Source organism: Anas platyrhynchos, chromosome 6, assembly GCF_047663525.1.
Source record: "Anas platyrhynchos isolate ZD024472 breed Pekin duck chromosome 6, IASCAAS_PekinDuck_T2T, whole genome shotgun sequence".
Lineage (NCBI taxonomy): Eukaryota > Metazoa > Chordata > Aves > Anseriformes > Anatidae > Anas > Anas platyrhynchos.
In genome coordinates this window covers 36,769,623-36,790,647 of record NC_092592.1, presented here as the reverse complement: position 1 = coordinate 36,790,647, position 21,025 = coordinate 36,769,623, and the positions used below count along the sequence as shown (strand labels likewise).

Sequence of the window (21,025 nt, the reverse complement as noted above, 5' to 3'; positions counted from 1 at the left end):
AGGGAAAGGGAATTGCTTTGAAACAGTTATTTGACACATGCCCAAAGTACATCACCAATCCTGATTTAAACAAACAAAATTGCATCGATTTCTTTTTTCCATCCCGTCTTTATTCTGTTTGCTTATTTTAATGTAAACATTAAGAAAAGTTATCACTGGTAGGCCAGTAAACCTAACAGGAGTACGGCTGGCCCTCATCCAAAATGTATCTAATCTTCCCTCTCTAAATGTGAAGAACTGATCCATTAGCACTTGGAGAAAATGACTAAAACATTCACTTATGGAGCACAAATTCCATCATGCCCTATTTCACAAATCTGTTTTTGAAACAGAGGGGGTAAAATATTACTTTTAAGACTATTTTATTTTACATACTCACGGTAGGCTTTGAGTTTCCTTCTTGAAAAGAGGTTAGCCAAAATAAGCAGATTAAATGTGATTTAGAAAGATGATCCATCCCCTTCCAGAGCCAAATAAAGCTAATAAAATGAGACTAGCTTGATCAGCGCTTTGATTTGTGAGCCACACAGGACTGCCTATGAAAAACAAAATTACTGCACACTTCATCTGAAGTGGATATGCAGAATAGCCCGCTGGTATTCGAATACATATTTTGTCAAGTCTTAGCTTGCATTCACGCGTCCCATTTTAGCTCAGTCAGTGAGGTTACAGCAAGGATGCAGGAAATCCCAGGACAGAAGTCAGCAAGGAAAGGAGAGAGCTGTGGAGCTCCCCAGAACCAAAGGCAGCGATTCCAGCACTGCCTGGGGGAAATCTGCATCAGAAGCAGACCCCAGACACCGGGATCACTTTCACGTCCGAAGAAGACTACCTCAAAAACCTGCTGTAGGATTGTAGGAAGGATTTAAAGCCATGTCATATCCTTGTAATATCGGTCACCTTTGGGAAGTTTTATCATCCCAGAAAAACGAGCCAAGGACTGAAGGCAATGAATACAGCATTAAATGCTGTTACAGCCCTACACCTCCCAGCCTGGCCTCCACCATGGAATTTGGCAACCAAGCGAAAGAACATGATCTATTTCTTACTTCCAGCAGCTTAGGCTAGTTCAAGCACGCACTGCATTCTGTGCATTACCCACCCTTCCTGATAATGCAGCAGCTGCTCAATAAAAGTGGGTACTGCAGTGCCACGGTTAATTCTATTTATATTGAATTAGAAAGCGAGGTAAAGCTGGGCTTGTTCCAGATTCATGTCGAGGGGCTTTTTCAGTCAAGCAGCCTAAAGAAAGACCACATTAAGGAAGGGAACCCAAGGATGCTGCCCACAGCATTCCTTTGTGATGGTGCATCTCAGCCTTCCCTTGAGATTCAACATGGGCTTCGCTTCTGGGATTTTAGGCCTTTCAGTCTGCTATTGAATTTTTGCAATTTCCTCAGTCATAAAAACACAGAAATCCAGGGCTACCTCTCGAGGTCACCAGCTTGACATCCCACACTGAGGCGCGATCAGTTAGACTTCCAAATGACCATACTTAAATATTTCTGGCCTGCCTCTGGGTGTTCCCTTGGATTATGGTACGGCCCACCACTGGTTATCCGTTTGACAAAAATTACAGTATTATAATTCTCATCTTGGCTCTGCTCTCTGGAGTGGAATTTCCTCCAGACTGACATTTTTCTGGAAACCTAGCTGATCTCAGGATATTCCAGGTAGAGTATGCAGGGCTTACATAAGGGAGCATTGCTTCTCCTTTTGTAGTAAGTGATGCTTCTGTGCTTCCACTGCCAGATAATCCCTGCCTTTCCCTTCATTCCTCGCTTACAATTATGTCACATCTAATTACCGCATCTCTAATTTACCACACATGGACTGATTTAACATCTAATCTTCCAAGTGAAATCTTTCTTTGGGCACACATGCACATTTCATCATTTTGTGACAGTATCAGCCAGACCTTCTCCCCATGTACGGCAGGGATGTGTCTGTGGGAAATTTGGCTTACATAAGGTGTCTTTTTTTTTAATCAAATTTTATCGAAGACATAAACACAGAAGCAAACTCCTGTGAGGAGCACGAAGCTATAGATCTACAGTGTGTCAGCTGCTCTGCATCACCCCTGCTCTCCTTTCATTAAGGAATAAGCAACCTCTGCCAGTGCTTGTTTGCAGCTGGCAGGCACGTGCACCCAGGCAGCTCCCAGAAAATAGACAAAGTACCACACTGGAGCGTGTGCTGAACTCTGAGTCATTCTTTACACAGTTGCTAGGGTGTTCTTTTTTTATTCCAAGTGTTGCTTCTTAGATTTGACTGCTTGCATTTTGCCTCATTATGCACTGAAAGAGCTGTGCCAGGGTTTTGGTTCCTTTCCCAAGCAGAGAGCAGGAGGTGAGAGAACTCAGCGGGTGCTGGGAGATGGCTCCTCTCAAAGAAATCAAGTGGCTGCCCTTGCCTTTTGCAGACGCCTCTCTTAAGATGCTTTGGCTCCAAGCCCTGCACTTCTCTACTCAAATCTGCCACGTGTGACTCCTGGCATCCCTGCTAGTGCTTGTTGACTTCTGCACCACAATCCCCTATTACCTCTGCTACAGAAGTACAGCTTTCTGGGATGCCAGCAGGAATTGTATGTGCAGGTCATCCCCTGATTCATTTCATTGGCCTTAGCTTTAAGCTACCTGGGCTTTTAACTTTGAGAAGAAGTTGGCACTAAGAACAGAAGTGATTTTGACGAAAAGTCAGTTTCAGAACTGACCACAGAAATTATTACTCAGAAAGATGGATGCTCAAATAATCTGTCAGTTCTCTTCCATTTATGAGTTAAGGGCATGGAAGGTGAGGATGGTGTCTGTCTGTTTGATGGCACAAAGTAATAGCCTTTAGATTCCATAAAATACATCTACAAAGTCTCTTTTAAAATTGATGACTTTCTCAGATTCAGATTGATGAGCAGGTCAAACTTATCTGTGTGTTGCTCTTATGGCATTATCACTGTTAAAAAACACACACCGAATGGCTAAAACTTTCAACTGACTAAATGGGAAGCAAAAACGAGTCTTTGGGCAACACCCTTCACCTCTTCCACTACAGTGACTTTGTTGTCACCTTTGCAAATGACAGGGACCTGGACTGGGAAGGAAGGTCAAACCTGCTATGTTCCAGTATAGAAATATTTAATGTAACAGAGACAGGTTTGCAAGGAGAAATAAAATACATTAGAACTACAGATATAACTAGAAAGACCTGAAAAGCTCAGGGTCCTTCTGTCAGCTCTCAAATGGAGCAGCAGAATCCAAGATAAACACTGGTTAACTGAAATCAAGCTTAGTGTGTGTGATAATTAAAAGTGTAGCTTGGTTCAAAGAAAAGCATGTTGAATTTTCTCGAAGGTCAACACTCAGAGTGGCTCCTTTCCAAGGAATGTTTTTCTACTGCCAGCTGAATTTTGTTTTTTTAATGTTAAAGAAACTTTTTACAATAATCTCCTGAAGGGAGCCTCTACTACTCATACCTATATTCAGACTTTCACATGCTCTTTTCTGTTGCCAAAACTATTTGCGGAAAGTGAATTTTAAATTAGCATGTGCACATCTCTGCCAGCACTGCAGGCAGACTAGTTCAGTCAGGCAAGAGAAACACCACAATGCAATCCACGTGAGAATTCACACATGTGGTAAGCAGCACAAACTGGAGAAAATTCTTTCCTTACATTAAGATTACGTTAGATTAAGACCCATTATCTCAGTGTTCTGAGGATGTAAATGAGATTAGCAACATACAAATCTTCAATGACTACCTTGAACAACGGTGTCCACCATGCATGGCAAAGATAAAATATCAGCTTGGGATCAATCTAGAGTCTGCAGTTAAAAATGACTGAACAATTTCAGCTAACCAAAAGAATTATACAGTCATGGTACTCTGTGTACTATACACAGCCTGAAAGTAGAGACAGTCAGTGTGGTTAGTGACAAGTTAATAACCCACCTCATTTCCATCACTTCCCTTCTGCTTTCTTCATATTTCTCTTTCCACTCAGATACTTCTCTTTCCTTGGCCACAATCTTAAACAAAGCAAAAGAAAAGCAAAAATAAGCGATCCAATAAAGAAGAAATTAAATAAGTGTGCAATATATGAATTTATATCCAATTCTAATTAACAGAGGTATAGTTTTCAAATGTATAATGGGTTCAAATACAAGCATCTCCAGTGATTTTTTCTTTTACAGACTTTACGATGCAATTTAAGAAGTTCAGATGTGAAATCACACTCATTTCAAAAAACTAACTTAGTGAAGTAGATGCAATGTTCTTGTCTCGTGTTTCATCCCTGACCATAACAAGGACACTTTTCAAGAAATACTGTATTACTCTATACAACGCCTGATTTGAAGCCAGGTCTGAAATACTTTTGTACATGGCTTTGGAACACGGTCTCACGATTTGTTCTCTACAGCGTCTGCATACATATTTAAGGCTGACTGTCCATGAAATTTTAGACTTAAAGGACTGCATTCCTTCATGCTTCTTTTGTTCACACAATTTATCCTAAAATTCAGAACACGAGACTGTACCATTTTTTCTAATAGTTAGACACTGCAATGGGCTTCCCTAGAGAGGTGGTTGACACCCTGTGCCTGTTGGTGTTTAAGAGGCATTTAGATAATGCTCTTAATGATATGTTTTAATTTGGTGTCAGCCCTGAAATAGTCTGACAGTTGGACTGGATGTTTTTTGTAGGTCCCTTCTACCTGAAAGTATTCTACTGTATTCTAGTACTAGCCAGACTAATTTGATATGTATCTTTGAAAAATACTTATGATTCCTATTTCCAGCATCTAATGATTTCTATAAAATTATATACGAATGTAAAGAGACACAGAATACAGTTTAAAGCAATAAAGTTTCTTTTCTCATATAACATCTGATTTTCATTTACATCAAAAGTAAAGTAAAAAAGTAAAACTTACAGTGTAGTGCCATTTGCTTTGGTAGCCTCTAGTATAGCTTTAGCATGGCTGAGAATAGTCTCAGGAATAGTAAAAGTAAACATAATATGAAGAATTTGGAAGAAAATAGGAAAGAGAAAAGTAAACAACAAGGGACACGTATATGCTTTTCTAAATTCTGACAAATTACCTCTGCTCTGGCCAGTCGTAGTGCAGAGTCCAAGTCTTGCTGGGGGTAGAGAAGACTTGTGGTGCTTTCTGCATCTGAGGTACCGATCCGGGAGTACAGCGCACTTTTAGAGATGGAAACATCTGCTGGGATAGCAGGTTCTCTCTGTGTGTTTGTTTTTTTAAATACAAAGAAATGAACCATTAAATATGTGTTTAGCTAATGTTTTCTGGGTGCTAGGCACCAGGATCCTGAGCTAGGACTAAAAGCCTGTGCACTACTAAATTATAACAGCAGTAACACTGACAAGGAAATTTCAATTTAGCAAGGATAAAATAAACATTTAAAACCTATAGTAAGCATCAGAAGAGCCATATAACTTTTACTGGGAGAAAATAAAAACACCACTTAGTCCCCAATATTTTAGGGGTTTATTTTAGAAAATTTACTACTTTCTGATGCAGAGATTTCATAAAAACATCCACAAAAAATGTACAACAGCAGAGGAAACTCAAATTGGAGGCAGAGAGCTCATTAAGGGGAAATATGCTTCCATAAAAATAGATGAGGTCAAAAAAGCAGAAGAAAGTGGATGTCCCACATTCCTAGTTCTGCCATGGCAGTATACTGTTATCTATCATAAAACGCTCTTTCATAAAAGCTGTGAATATATAGGTGCTGTTGTTGCCCTGCTGCTATTTAAGCATGCGATTAGTATGTTAAATGAGGTTTTATTTGCAGCTGCTGCTCTTGCTCATGTCGGTGGTCCACACTGACTCAGAAGGAGAGCAGCATGTGAAATGAGGAAGAGAGCAAAAGAGCTATGGGAAACTGAGATGCGTCATCTTGCAAACACTCCACATGTAAACAATTCAAGTTTCAGTGCATTAAAACCAATAAGTTTATAGAAGACAGCTAGGAACGTGCTAAACAAAAACCACGTATCTTGAGACACCGTGTGCAGCAGACCGATGGTCTGGGTGTGTACGCTTTCAAGCTGGAGCAACAGCAGCCTCTTCATAAGCACTCTACAGTATGGTGGCTCTCCCCTGAACTTCTTCCCCTACAGCACACCCCTCAGAGCAGACCCTCTGTATCAGAGGCACCACCACAGCTTTTTACATCCCTCTGTCCCCTCCCTGTGCTTTGCATGTTGTGACCAAGCAGCTAAGGGGCCCACACTGATGGCCCTGCTGGGCCCTGCCTCAGGCTGGGAGGGAAACAAAATGTCCTCCCTTTCAGCTGCTTGGGGGGGTGGGGGTGTCACAGAATAATTTCAGGGTGGAGGTGACCGTATCCCTGTTGCTGGGATTTAATGCTCTCCTCCTCTCTCAAACAAGCACGAAACTGGCCAAGGAATCAGGATTACGGGGGAGGAGGAGGAGAGGCCACAGCCTGTGTCAGCAGCCTTGGAGCCTCCTGGACCAAGGCTTTGCTGCTCGTTTTAGCGTTCACTCAGGAGTGGGTCCCCTGCTTGCCCACAGCCTTGTGACTCCTTTCCCGTTAGCCAGAGCATTGCATAAAGTCAATTTCAGTGGGCAGCCCGCGTTAGCAGGATTTTATGGTTGCTTAGCACTAACAAAAGGGCAAGATAAGGCTTATCTATGGAGAAACAGAGCCTAACGCGTTGCACTTGCACTTAGCATGTAGATATTTTTAATAATTATATATAGAAAAGATAAACTATTTTATTTTTAAAAAGTGTTTTTTAATTATTCTTTTTTAATCAGTAAAACAGGAGAGCTGTATTCTACGGCTTGAAGCACAAGAATGTGAAAGTGAGTAAGGAAGGCCTGAATCAAGGCCCAGCCCTCCTCCCCATGAGGAGCACACAAACAGATCTCATTTCTATCGGCAGCACATGCTTTGTATCAACACGAATGAAGGCAATTTTGTCAGATGCTATTCCACAAATCCTTCACTTGCTCAAAGCTCTTGCGTATTCTCAGAAATAACAGAGAGGCTCCAAAGGTTTTGCAGTCCTTTCTGACCCCTCACATCACACCTTACTGAAGAAGCTGCCTTAAAAATTACACACAACGCTCGTTCTAGGGAAACACAGGAACGGATGTTAGGGATTCCACATCTGTGGGCAACATGAGGATACCACATCAGCAACGTTAAAAGGCCAGACAAGAAAATTCAATTAGAGCACTAATAGGCTAAACACTACTTCAAAACACCACACTGCATGTTTGTTTATATAGGAGTCTCACTAATTTGCTCTGTATTTTTTGCTCATTTTTGAACACAGAAGTCATTTAACTCTACTTCTAGTATTTCTGGTGCAGGCCATTCATCTCCTTTTTGTAGCATTTAACCACAAACTAATAATCAATTCCAACACAACAAGGAGGTGCAACCTCAGTTCCAGGGGATTTTCCTACCTCAGCACAAGATCTATTAAGATCAAAATTACGGAGCCTGTATTCTTGAAGTTATCTCCCAATATACGACAACCATGCAGGAAAAAATACATCTGGGACACAAGCTCAGGCATCTGCGTATATGCATTTATACAAAAACACATGGTGCTGTCCACAGATCTCAGTAAAGGTAAAACACGCAATAAATAAGACTACTGCTGTTTAAATTCTGTATTCTAGCTTCAAAAAAATTTACTTAATTTCCTCCTCAAGCATGAAGCAAGAGAAACTGAGAGATGAAAAAGAGCTATTAGATCATCAAAGCTGCCCTCCAAAGAAAGGCCATCCTGAAGATCAATCTATTGAACTGTATATATCATATTTCAAAAGCCTCCTGCCACGTAATTTGCTGGATCTCAAGAAGAGATTGCTGGAAAATATTAATTGTGGCAAAGGAAACACAAATTTCCTTAAGCTCATACAAAAATGTGTCAAAGTAACTGCCAACATGGGGAAGATTTTTAAGGAAAAAAGAACATTTAAAGCATTTAACACACCCTTATGCATTTTTGTGTATTGGACTCAACACCCCACTGATATGTTTTATCTAATTCTCTCTTGCATTTGAGTAAATAGTACAAATGACTAATATCAATGACATGCAAGAAAACCTTAAAATTTCCCACAAACAACTACAAAAGCTCTTAGAACTTAACCAGTTAGTTGAAATGCTGGTGGTTACTGGTCCCACCAGTATTGTCCTGACTTTGGAAATACTTCACACAAGTCCCAGCTGGGCTGCTGGCTTCTCTCTTTGGCAGGAACATAACAAACCCTCTGTCAGAGCATCCTGTACTGGTCTTTGTGGTTTTATCTCAAAAGCCAATTTTACACAGCTCCAAACTGATGTCCAATTCACTAGTTGATATTTTCTACCTCCAAATAGTCCTAACATCAGAAAATAAAATAACCCAGCAGGATGACAGTCAGTGCTTTCAGTTCAATGCCTAACTGCCAAGATGGTAAGCAGTTAATTGGGATAATAATAAGCATAGGGATTTATATGTCACCAAACCTCACACACAAAGATTAGAGTCTGCAGGGGAATTACTACTAAATGTAGGTCACTGCGATCTTAGTGTAAATATCTGAGAGCACAGTGCACTTCCCCTTCTCTTCCCAGCACCTTTTACAGAAACCAGATATCTGACCAGAATGGGAATAAATGCATATTGATTGACCAGCTGCAGTTATCTTGCTTCAAGAAGGTCGAAGTGCAAGAAAACGAAGAAAGGCACTTCAATGAAAATGATAAGCAGCTTTTATCATACTGTTTAGGGAAATATGTATTTAGCCCTGCTGAAAATTAGCTTGCCCTCTAAAAGCACTCACACACTGTCTGGGTGCATATCAAATGATCTCATGTTTTAACTAATTGATGCACGTGCACACAGGTCAATGGTGGTGTAACAAGACTTGTTTATGCTTGCAACTCTATTGAAAAGCAAGTAAAATCCAGGTGTAAGTTCTCTGCATGTGGTTTTACTAGAAAAAATGGTATATACTTATCTAAAGGAAATAAACCTCTCTTACTACCAGGAAAGCATCCCAAAGTGTTGATACTCTAATCCCATTTGTCTCTATGCCCTTCCTTTTAGTTTGTCTCCTTTACTTATTTCAACATCTTATTTCAACACCCAACTCTTCACCACCTCAGCATCTGTGGAGTGGCTGACACAAACCCAAGTGGCTCTCTGCTCAAGTTGCACCTACAGAAAAATGACCACACAGTAACGGGGACTGCTTGTGCTTGTTACCCACCCTGCAATGGCTTAGCAAATGCTAAATGTAGTTATACAACACGAAGGACAGAACTGTGGTCAGCCAACCAGAAGGGAAGCCTGCCAGGTAGTATCAGAACTTAAGTCGCTGCAGTTGTCTGGGGGATCCTATTATATGTAATCCAGGCCATCAGTCACTGTAGGTCACAAGGTTTGCCATCACAGGCTAATTTAACATCAGCAACCTCCTACCTAAACAGTAAAGCTATCTGGGGACAAAAGTCCTTCCCAGCCTAGCATGACATCCATATTATTCAGCTAAAACAAATCCTGTGACTGGGCTGAGACAGGGCCATGGGAATGTCCCTGTGCAAACCCAGTGAGGACCACGTGTATCCCAAGAGCCATACACAGCATCACTCTGAGGAGGCACTAGCCAGCACACCATACAAGTGACAACAAGAAAAAAGCTTTAGATCTTCATCAGTAAAGATAAGCTGTGTTAGGGAGGCCTTTTTCCTCGAGAAGAGCCTTTCCAGACCTGCTGCAGTCCCTTTCTTCAGAAGCCTGAAGGCAGGGTTGATCGAAATTCTCGCCTCTGAACCCTGCGATGCGTGTGTCCCTATTTCTTGCCTTAGCTTTTGTTAATTTGGGTGTAGCAGTACTCCACAGCTGGAGCAGGTGACAGCATTTCTGCGTGCAGTACTGCTTTCAGCATGCTCTTCTGTGTCCCGCTTTGGTGCGCCCAGCTTTGCACTGCACTCTGAGCGCTTTAGTTACCTTGTTAAAGTAAAAGCAGCACTCTCTTAGTCTGAGCACACAACACACACACGGCAGGCACAAAACAGATACCTCGGCATCTAAGGAGCGGAAAGAAGACAGGGTAATCTGCCTGGCTAACTTCAGCGCTTCTATCCTCATTGCAGCAAACTCTAACTCCTCCTGTCAAGTGTTTGGTTACGAGCAATCCACAAAAAGATGTATTCAGAACACAGCAAAAATGTTGAACACATTAAAAAATTCAATGTTATATTTTAATGTAGAATTCTGACAATTCCTGGGTGACAAACATGTCCCATATTCCCTTCACGTCCAGAACATTGGTACAAAATGCCTGTCTGTGGTTAGTTTTGAGAGAGCTACACAGACAATTTTTATTAGGGGGTAAGTATGGGTAACGCTTTGGGTAAAAATAAATGTTTTCTGCAGTTAAAGCTGTTTTTCACAGACTTCTCTCCTTCCATTCTCATTTCATGTGAATTTATGCCAGCTGCCACTCTCAATTCAACCTTTGCCGTTTTGAAATTTCACTGTGAATATTCTACAAAATATGTCCTGACACACAGAACTGCTCTGCAGATGGGTTTGCTTTTCCTAAAAGAAACCATGCCAAATTCTGCATTAGAGAGATTACTAGAACAACAAATCCTAATTTTCATTTCAGCAGAATTCAGATCTTCTTCTCCAAAAATGCAGCCAGACCTATTAAGGTCAGGTGACAAGATAACTCTCCACAAGAGTCCTGTCTTCAAGCTTTATAGGGTTAGGGTTTTACAGCTGCTTCATAAAGACTACTGCAAAAGATGCACATCAACGGTATGGGATCGCTGAAACTGTCAAGGAAACTTAAGTTTCATTTTATGTATTGTATGAATTAAAGTAAAATCTTTCTGTTCCTTATGTTCCTGAAAGGCCAAAGTTACTTTGGGAAGAATTAAATCATTGTTTTCCTTCCTTTCCACCTTCACTCCAAGTCGTCTCCCACCCCTTTCTGACAAGGTAAAGCATTCTCTACCTATGTAAAGAAAAACATTTAAACTCCAGTAAAAGTGACGTTTATATGGCTGCTACAAACCTGAAGTTTCTGAGCAAATACTGGCGGGTTCTTTTCTGCTAAGTCAGGATCTAGGTATTCAGGCTGATCACATATTGAGGTTTTCTTAGATATCCTGTTGAGAAGAGCATCAGCAGAGACAAAGGAGTCTTCAGGAGATGTCTGGAGGGTAAGAAGGATATTGAATAAGTAATGGAGATTGCCCAAGTAATTCAGGCTGAAAGCAATGTCCATGTCTGCAAATCATTGATTCCTACTAATTTCCTACCTCACAGAAAATTTCCTTTTTCAATACACAATTTGTAGGTATGACAGATAAACGGTAAGAATAATTCTTCCTAATTTAATGATTTTTTTATGTTATTTTTTTTATAAGTTATATATATTTAATAAGTTATGTTCACAGTTATAACACGATCAGGATAAAGACATAATGTGAGGCTAAAATGAATTACAACAAAAACTAGACCTCTCGGACTTGAGCACCCAAGGCTCCATACAGTGAGAAAACTCTTCAAGCTAATTAAAATGCTTTGCAACACTGTATCAACAGCATCATTAAACAATCTAAATTATGCACAGAATAAAAGTGAGCTTCTTCTCATTCTGCTCTTCAGTAAATCATATGTTGTCATGTAAGTTAGCAAGTCTAGTGCTGTAGGCATATATGAAACAAGTTCTTCTGGAAAAGTGGAAGCCTTAAAGGAACCTTCTTGAACCTGAGAAACAGTGCTCTTAAGTCTGGATGCACTGCAGGCTCAAGAAAGGAAGGGGCCACTAGTAACTAAAATCTAACTCAGATAAGCCACTGAAAAAAGTGATTTAACTGGAAGCTGGGCTGAGTTCTCAAGGTCAAAAAAAAAGTGAATTTTACCTTATCAGCACCACATGACAACACAAATAACAGTTTGCAAGAAAATGTGAAAGGCCACCTGTTTTTTTCAACAGGTCATTTTGTAATTTTGAAATCTTACACCATGTGCAACAGAACAAACCATGTCTCTCTGTTTGTTTTGAAACACCCCCTTTTATGTATAAAATATCTCAGTATATATCAGGTTAAAATACGGTGCAAAAAAGCCTGTATAACAAAAAAGCACTTCAAAATGTCAGCTTGGAATAACCAATCAGAAGAGCATTTCAGTTATGGGAAACTTCTTATGTATTCCATCAGTTCCATCAAACTATCTCCTCCGTTTGGGTTATACCACAAGCTGTTAAAAAGATCTTTAAGCATTAGGCTGAGTTTTCACTCTGTTTGCAAGATCCACATGTTCTGGCATGATATGGCATGAATTTTCTGCAGGAGAATGATCCCCAAGATCTTAACTTAAATTACTTACTATTTCAATAGCCTCTGGAGTTGTTCCTAGGGTCATGGGCTCCAAGTCTTTCTGTTTTGACTTGTCTGGGGACTGTAAGTGTGCCTCTTGGTTAGCGGTTAGGACTCGGGAAGCTGGGTGTTGTATTTTTATTCCAGAGGATTGTTGGGCTTCAGGGTCTTCAAAACTTGACCTGGAAAAGGATTGTGTACAGGCTTTCAGGGTGGAGAACAAGGCCTTCATGATTCTGCTTCTGGTAACACCTAAATAAGTCTTCTTTGGTACGTTCATGTGTGTAAATATAAATATTCTTTCAACTCATCTTTCTCTCAATCTATCTCATAACACTTTATGCAACACACTGGAGCCATCTAAATAAACCCAGTTCCATCAGGAAGGTTACTCACATGCCTTAAATATTTCTCACTTGCCTTTTTACCCCTTTCTCATTGTGACCTAAATCTCTCCCAAGAAACAAATTTTCTTAAGAACAGATGTCCTTAAAGAGCAAAATTTTCGGAAAGCAAACACAACCCACACATCCTGTTCTTCTAACTAGACTCATTGTTTAGCACATATAGCTAGGAAAGTCCAAGTGACAAGTTGCAATTAGATGATTTTTAGATTGAAATGAAAACGACCTCATTATCTGAGAATAAAAACGTAAGAAGGAAGCCATAGCCTAGTGAAACAGTTGCCTCTATAACTCTATTTAGTAAGAATATGAAGAATAAATACGTGTCCTTATTCCTTCCCATTGCACAACTTCTGTACCTTTGCCCTCTGTTCTCTATCATATGTGTACACAGATGGGAATCTATTTATAAACAAACAACTCAGCAACACAGAAGCAGAGAGAGGAAGAACTGCCTGCATGCGTGCTCGGATGGCAACCCAGTTCCCTGACACCCTTTTCCACTGCTGAATTTTATTGCAGCAACATACCCTGAGCACGGCGTCGTGGAGTCAGACAGCCTGATAGGAGGTGACTTGACTGGGCTCTCTTGCTGTGCATCAAACATCAGGTATAAGGATTGTTTCTTCGGGGTGCTGTCATCCTGCTGGCAACAGGAAAAGGAAGACTCATTAACCAATTCAGCCATTCTCCATTAAAGTTAATTCACTGCTTTAAGTGACCGAATGACTTGACAAACAGCTAACAATATAGGACTGTAATCCAGCCCAGGCTAACTGATACTGAGATGATCCCTGTAAGAAAGAAACCATAAAAGAACGTAACCTAAACAGTTCATTCTTTGCAATGGCTCTTCCTCTCCCACTTCAGAGCTAATCAGATTTCTGGTCCTGTCAGGCAGGAGGCACCTGTTAACTGAAAATTACCAAAATATTCATTGAAATTAACATGTTCTCATCAGTTTATGCACCTGACATACACACTTTATTTATTTATTTATTTATTCATTTAAGTCCCCTGTGGATATGCCCCCACTGGATCTAGTCAAGCTACCAAATCCATGAATTAAATGGAAGGCCAAACAACTCCTAGCATATAGTACTGCATTCCATATTTCACCTTCATTCTTAATTCTGTCAGAATTCCCTCAATCTTCCGAAAAGTTTTACTCTTGGTTTCTTAAAATAGCTCAGTAGCTGGTGTAGACAGCTCTCTACTCTACACCGCTGGGACTACTGAGTTGCTTTTAATCTCCAAAAAAAGAACTACTATGATACTAGTTTAAAAATAAAATAATAAAATGGAACAAGCTCTACGAGATATAGGACAACAAAGCACATGCAATTTACCCCAGCTATGCCAATTTAAAGGAGATGGGTTTGTAAATCTGCTTCAGGCACATTATAATTAATTTAAGGGGTAGTGAGGTTGATGGCATTATCAGGATAGTGGGTTATGACAAGGGAATGCAAATGAATGGAAATGGAAGTGAGAACTTACAGGCACAGAGGAGCCAATTTTCTCCATATATTCTATTTCATATGAGTTGCCATATTCCAATTCTGTAACAGAAACAAAAAAGAGCCATTAAATACATGCCATGAATTAATTTTTGCATAAGTAAATGAGAATTCTCATTTACGAGGGCCATTCCCATTCTGAAATTTTAATCTGGTACTTTTCCATGAGATGTTAAAAATAGAATATACAGAGAGAACGCAGAAGATGTACTTGCACCGATTTTCGACAATGAATCTATGACACACATCAGGCAAATGGAGTTGCCTGGAAAAATTCTGCTTTATCAGCTTGCCCAAGATTTTGCCTCAGAGCTCAGAATATTAACAAAGTTTCAGAGCACTTCCTGAGCAGATAACTTTCCCCTATTGTGTTATCTTATCACAGAAAACACGTTTTTCAATTATTTGTAATGCTGCTTCCAGTTTCCTGTAACATACAGAAAAAAAGATAGCTGTTGTAAAATAAAATCACTTCTGTTTCTTAATGTATATCACACAGTTCTTACTTAAGAAGGACAACTGGGGTATCACGCGAGATAAAGAGATGTATAAAATAACGCATAAAATAGCTGCATGCTCACTGAACAAGGGGTAAGACAACGGCCCACTTTACTTGCCTGGTTTTGTGTTTAAGTTATGGAGGAAAAGCCTGAGGCAGGAAGGTTTACAAAGAACCCTAAATCTAAACCCTAATAAAAATGCAAATCTTTACTGCTGCTGTACTTCTAATCTCCTAATTACACTAGAGGGAATAACCAGCATTTCCCTTCAACCCATGGTCACCAAGGAGTGAGCTGATACAGAGGAAGACAGATAAAACACAGCAAACTGGAAAGGAGAGCATACCTTGCTGCACGCAAATAAAAGCAAAGACTTTGTTCAGTGACACTTACACTTAAAAAATAAAAGCATCATTAATTTGTCCTAATTCTGCATTTTACCCTGCTGTCATGAGTCTGACAGTAACCATCATTAGAACATGTGCTCTTTACAAACAAACCAGCCCTAAAGATATCCTCTTACCTGTTATGTTTTGTTTTGAATAAAAAGCCCCACAGAATACAAGAAGCCCCAGTCTATTTATTTTATAGGACAACCACTGAGGAGGAACAGCCACAAACTCACAGTAACTGACCTCTGGGAGACATCAACAGTAAAATGACTAAGCGAAAAGAATGTTATAACAGCAGGCTCCTCTCATTTAAATTCCTGGCACTGGATGTTTTAATGGCAATCAGAAGCCAGGTAAGACAGACAACCTTGTGTCAGGTACCAGACACAAGCCCCTACCTAGTGAAAGCAAAACCCAACCTGAAACAAGGAGATGGTAACAACCTTCTGGATGTCTTACTGCAGGAGAAACCAAGAACCTGTCTGTGTGTATTTCATTTACCTGCACACAGCCCACGAGGTGCACCACGGCTGCTTGTGGGCAGCTTTACGACCCCAGCCAGCCACGAGTGAGCACACAACCACGCTGCACAGGAGGAGGAGATGTGCTGCCACCATCCTCTGCTGGCACAGGTGGCCGTGATCCTGCAGCTGCCTGCAGCATGCCTGGCATTTGCAACCCCAACTGACTTTCGGGCCAACACGTATTTAACTTACTGAGTTCAGGCAGCAGAAGACAGATGGAAATACTTCAGCTAGGAACAAAAAGAACAACACGGCTCGCTAAACACAGCTTGTTTGATCTTGCTGGTCTGAGAAGTTTCCAGCACAATCACAAACCATCTTCTCTCCAAGGCATCTCCTCTAAGATACCATCTCCCCTCCAAAACCTCAGGCTCATTATCTCTGTACCTTTAAATCTACAAATGCGCAGGATACCCTATGAGGTAAGATAATTATCTTTCACAAATGCATACAACAGACTCACTACGTGATGTCCTCTATCTCCTCCTACAAATAGCTGCACAATTGCATCAGAATTTTCTGCTAATAATTACTGCTTATTTCTGGTCTGCGAAACACAAAAAAAGGCAGCAGTTATAAGCAGAGCACGCCGCAGATGAGAGCTGGATGTAGGGGCTGACTCAGTGGCTGGGCTGTGTCGGTACAAAAGCAGCGTTGGGTTACAGGACAGCAGTCACACCAGCGGCTGGGAGGGGTAAAAATATCTGCCCTGACAACAGCACTGGGATTACTCATATGACTCTTGAAGCAGCAGGAGCAAGACTGTCAAGGGAAGAAATTATTATTTTTAAGAGATCTGAAAAGCGGAAGCATTGTTGATTATAATTAGCACGTAATCTGAAACTGACTATACCATGCAGCACACATGAGACAAGACAATTAGCATTTAATTAGGAGCTTTGTGCACTTTCTTCTATCTCTTTGATAGCTCAAATGATTGCTGTAGAGTCTCTCTTGCTCTTCTTTTGTTCTAATTCCTTCCATAAAATTTATTTTTTTCCCAGATTTTGATGGTTATTTTCTAAAAAATATTTATTGTCTTAAAAATTTCTTTTATCACACGTTAAGTGAATCTGCTACCTAAAACTTCTCATTTGACTGGAAAACCAAATGGATTTACCCAGACTGAAATACTTATCTGAACAGAAGACTCAACAGATTTCCAAAAAGTCCAGGCCATGCAAACGCATGAGCACGTGCACATGAACATGTACGATCCCATTAAAACCGGTGTGATCATTCATGCCTTTTGCTGTCAGACACATTTGACTTAAAAGCTTAGCAATTTTTAATCAGGCAAAAACTCCTCAGACCCAGGCTAAAATGGTACAGAGCAGCTCTAGTGGCAGCCTGGGACTCGGGTCAAAAAGTCAGGAAAAATAACGAGGTCTGATCAAGAAGGAAAAGTTTAAGCCAAGTTAAACTCCTGCATTCCTCCCAGCCTCAAAGCTGACAAGCTGCCCTGAGAGCAGATGTTGCAGAGCCGTATTTCCTCTGGTAACCTCAGTGAAGGCCACACACACATTTCCAACTGGCTAAATTCTCTCTTCCACGTTTCACAGACCTGGAATGACAGCCCTCTTCACAGAAACTTCCAGCTTTGGCTTGCAACTGCTTATAGGAAGGTACTACAGGAAAAATCGTAATAAGCTGCCATAGAAGGTGATATTGCCTGGCTCCTCAATGGCTGCTGTCTTCCACAGGGATATCCTGGACATTTCTGTGCATAAAGAAACCTGGATCCGAGAAGCCTGGAGGGGAGGTGGTATGTTAAGGGTCTTAAAGCACAACCTTTGAGCAGGGTTTTAACATTGGGCCTTCAATACTAGAGCACATTTACTGCCACTCACATTACAGGAACAAGCTCAGGCAAAACCATTGGCGCAGTGACCCTGGATCTAAGAGTGCTAAACAAGAGCAGTTTCAGCCACTGGTCTCCTGTGATGACACAGAGAGAGCAGGTAGCATGCACAGAAGAACACAGCATGTCTATAATAACCATAAAAAGACAGAAAAAGTCAATTTTCTCCAAAAGACCCCTTCATTTTCCTTTGAGCTGCCTCTCTACTGTCTCTTGAAAACACAAGATAGAAGAATTTGGGTTATTAATTCAGCTCCCCATAACTACCAAGTTCCTCAAACTGGTCCAAAGAGCATCATTTTTTAGGGCTGCTAAAAAGTAACATTAGCTGGGTGCAGACAGTCCTGCATAAAGCATACCCTCGGTAGGAGAGCTGAATTTAGTCTCATTAACAAACGTAGACAGATCAGACGGCTGCGGGTAATCCTGCTTGTCCGTGTTCAGGTCCACAGTCATGCAGGTCCACTTCTGACTGGTCACCGAAGACGCCAGTTTCTCCTCATCTGTCGCATGAACCACCGTGGATATGACAGGAGGTGTTTCTGGAGTAGGCAGTGGGGTGGGATCCTGCAGAAAACAAGGGCTGATTAATGCTCTTCTCTTCCATTAAGAGGCAGAATAGTCAACGCTGAATTCCTCTGCCTGACCATGGTCATCTTTTTAATTCCGTGCTCTTCACTGCAGCCCTGTGTAAAATCCTTACAGAAAAATATGAAGCGTTTCACTGGGAACTGTACTAGTGACAAGTCCTCCTAGTGTAAATAAACTCTCTGATGATAAACACTCATGTTGCAAAGCTGCCTTGATAACAAGGAAGAAAGAGAACCCAGAATGGTTTAAATCTGTCAGGCACTTGACATAAGTGGCACCCATCACCCGTGGCAGAAGTCCCTGAGTAGCTACACGGACTTTTTAGGCTTCCCTCAAATGAGCAAGCCTGCCTAGGGCTGAGAGGTCAGGAACCCTTTCTTCACTTCTCTGCTGTCGATAAAAGGGGAGGACAGCCGAGGGGAAGATGAAAGCAGCACGGAAGGAGCCGTGCTGCATCAAAGCAGTTGGGCTCTTACACACAGAGCAGCTTTTGTTAACTCCTCTTCCAAGAAAGCCACCTGCTGGCTGTTTACGACAAGGAATAAAACCATCCAAGCACATGCTCCTGGTAGAGCAGCCCATGTGTTTTATTTCTGTTTTCCTTCCAGCTCACCAGCTTTATGCGTTCAGTTTCTCACCTTCTGATATCAATTTTCCAAGGTGGGCAGTTAGCTTCATTTTTCAGACTGATACCTGACTTAAAGATATATATTCATCTTGCTGCTCTGTTGTAATGTAGGGCTTCCCAAAGTATGTTCAGAATAGTCTATTTGCATTTCCAGGGCTAAAATACATCATATGCAGGCCAAAAGTCTGATACCTTATGATTATAGGCCTACGTGCTACGCTTGGACATCAATATGCTTATATTCTTTACATCAACTCTTCTATTACTAAATTCTATATTTAAGTAACTCAAATTTCTCTCCAAGAATACAATTACATGGATCACAGTGGTACAGTACTTTACCTGAGAAGGAGGATCGGATAGCGGGGATCTTTTTGGTGATTTTTTCACCCTAAAAGTATCACTAAAAATAGAATTAAAACAGTTAATATGGTAATACCAGAAAGAATCGTGTCATTTCACACTTAGCAAGAGGCAGCTACAGAAAATGCAATCTCTGTAAGCCTTTCTGCTTTAAAATCCCATCCATGAGGCAGCAGCACCACAGAGAAACATGCTGAAGGGGCTTATTTTTGTCATGCACTTGGAACAGGCCTTGATTCCCCCAAAAGCTGAGAAAAGCAGGATTGCCATATTTCTAAATTCACTGAAAAAAAAAGTACTGACACGTTTACAGAACTGCTCCATTGCAATTCAAATCCCTGCTCCACCCCAGGCATCCTCAGTGGCCTCAAGCAAACTACTTAGCTTGTCTGCTTCAGTTTCCCACCTGAAAATCAAGCCCAAACCACAGCTTTACAAGAATGACCTGAGAATTAAAATCCTGATAGATTTAATCAGCAAGCTCTAAGAAGCCCATAAGTTATTAAAATGAGAAAGAATTGGGTATGCTTTGGATGAACTACACAAAAAAGTGAGGCCGGTGCTGTTGCCAAGATGCCAGCACAACGCTCCATCTTTACTCATACACCCATCAGTCCCCCCCTAAAAACAGCCACACCAACCAATATGGCAATTCTGCTTCCCCTGACAGCTCAAATGCCAACTGGCACTACACACACTGCAGCCCTTCAGAATCCCCCAAATTTGAAACAGGCAAAAGAATGAAGAATATGTGATATATTTATGAGTATTGCCTTTATGTTTATTCATGACTGGTTGAAAGTATTTTCTGACAGGGACATACACCAATGATTACCTGGTCTCTAGCTGTGTATCCCCACAGCTACTCAAACACATTTTTGCTACTAACTAGAAAAGGCAGAAAATATCACACCAAACTCACTGATAAAGATTTAATGTTAGAATTTGAGATGCAATGCTAAAAATTACTGCCCGTCAGCTCTTCCCTGATCAATAAGTGGCAAGGTCAACAGTGGAAATTATAATGGAGGGTTTCAGTTGGTAGAGGGTGGATCAATACCACATCTGTAGGGGAAAATAAATTGGGCAGCTGAATATTAGGGTGTTCGATGCTACTAATTATCTAGTTAGGATGCTGGAAATAATTGGGATAACTTATTCCTTTAAGAAGGAGAAACACTTCATGCAGTATTTAAGCAAGAGTGATTATACGATGTTGTACAATAGCAGAAATAAAACTTTACTGTATTAGCTCAAGGATAGGAAATCTGTATGGTTTTTAAAAGAGGATCTTCTCTGACAGGCAAACAGATAATGAGGCACCAGATTCCTCTAGCTCATTCACAGGCAGGCGTTTTACTTAAAAAAGCTTTCGTATGTGCCAGTGAAGTGACACAGCTAGCATAAGAGCTTCATGCTGATTAACTGATCATGCTGCAAAATAAATGAGTAAAATTAAAAAGCCCACAAATCAAAGCAGAAACTTGAAATGTTAGCTGAGAATTACTTACAACAGAGAACATACAGACATCACATCTTCTACCATCCTAAGACAAAGAAGACAAAGAAAAGAGAGACAGACAGAAGGAACTGACAAAAAAGATAAACCTACAAACAGTCCGTTAATGTTAATGTGTTAAGGCAACCCGGTCATGCACATCTTCTACCTGCGTAAGGTCAACCTCTACTTTTTATTGTGAAATAGGTTAGGAGAAAAAAAAATATGAATTAAGTCAAGTTTTGAAATTCAGTGAGATATTTTAGACATGCCTTCATCTCACACTTCATCACTTCTGCACCGCTCTCCTCAGGTGAGGCACCCCTGGGAGGTGGCGCCTTCGGCCTCTCTCTC

At 40.8% G+C, this 21,025-nt stretch overlaps 1 protein-coding gene across 16 annotated transcripts in view; it reads right to left on the bottom strand.

Annotated features, from left to right (window-relative positions):
* The window catches only part of TACC2 (transforming acidic coiled-coil containing protein 2), a 125,515-nt gene that overhangs the window by 9,159 nt on the left and 95,331 nt on the right, over positions 1-21,025 (bottom strand). For 7 of the 16 annotated variants that reach the window (XM_072039875.1, XM_072039865.1, XM_072039872.1 and 4 more), the window contains 10 exons: positions 20,685-20,720; positions 19,153-19,213; positions 17,951-18,158; positions 14,295-14,356; positions 13,325-13,440; positions 12,401-12,572; positions 11,079-11,219; positions 10,076-10,165; positions 5,098-5,241; positions 3,946-4,022 (listed from right to left, as the gene is read on the bottom strand). In XM_072039875.1, the coding sequence (XP_071895976.1) occupies positions 3,946-4,022; positions 5,098-5,241; positions 10,076-10,165; positions 11,079-11,219; positions 12,401-12,572; positions 13,325-13,440; positions 14,295-14,356; positions 17,951-18,158; positions 19,153-19,213; positions 20,685-20,720 (1,107 nt within the window). The remainder of the gene's footprint in view (positions 1-3,945; positions 4,023-5,097; positions 5,242-10,075; positions 10,166-11,078; positions 11,220-12,400; positions 12,573-13,324; positions 13,441-14,294; positions 14,357-17,950; positions 18,159-19,152; positions 19,214-20,684; positions 20,721-21,025) is intronic. The other 9 variants (XM_027460827.3, XM_072039876.1, XM_072039877.1 and 6 more) reach the window with 6 other exon arrangements.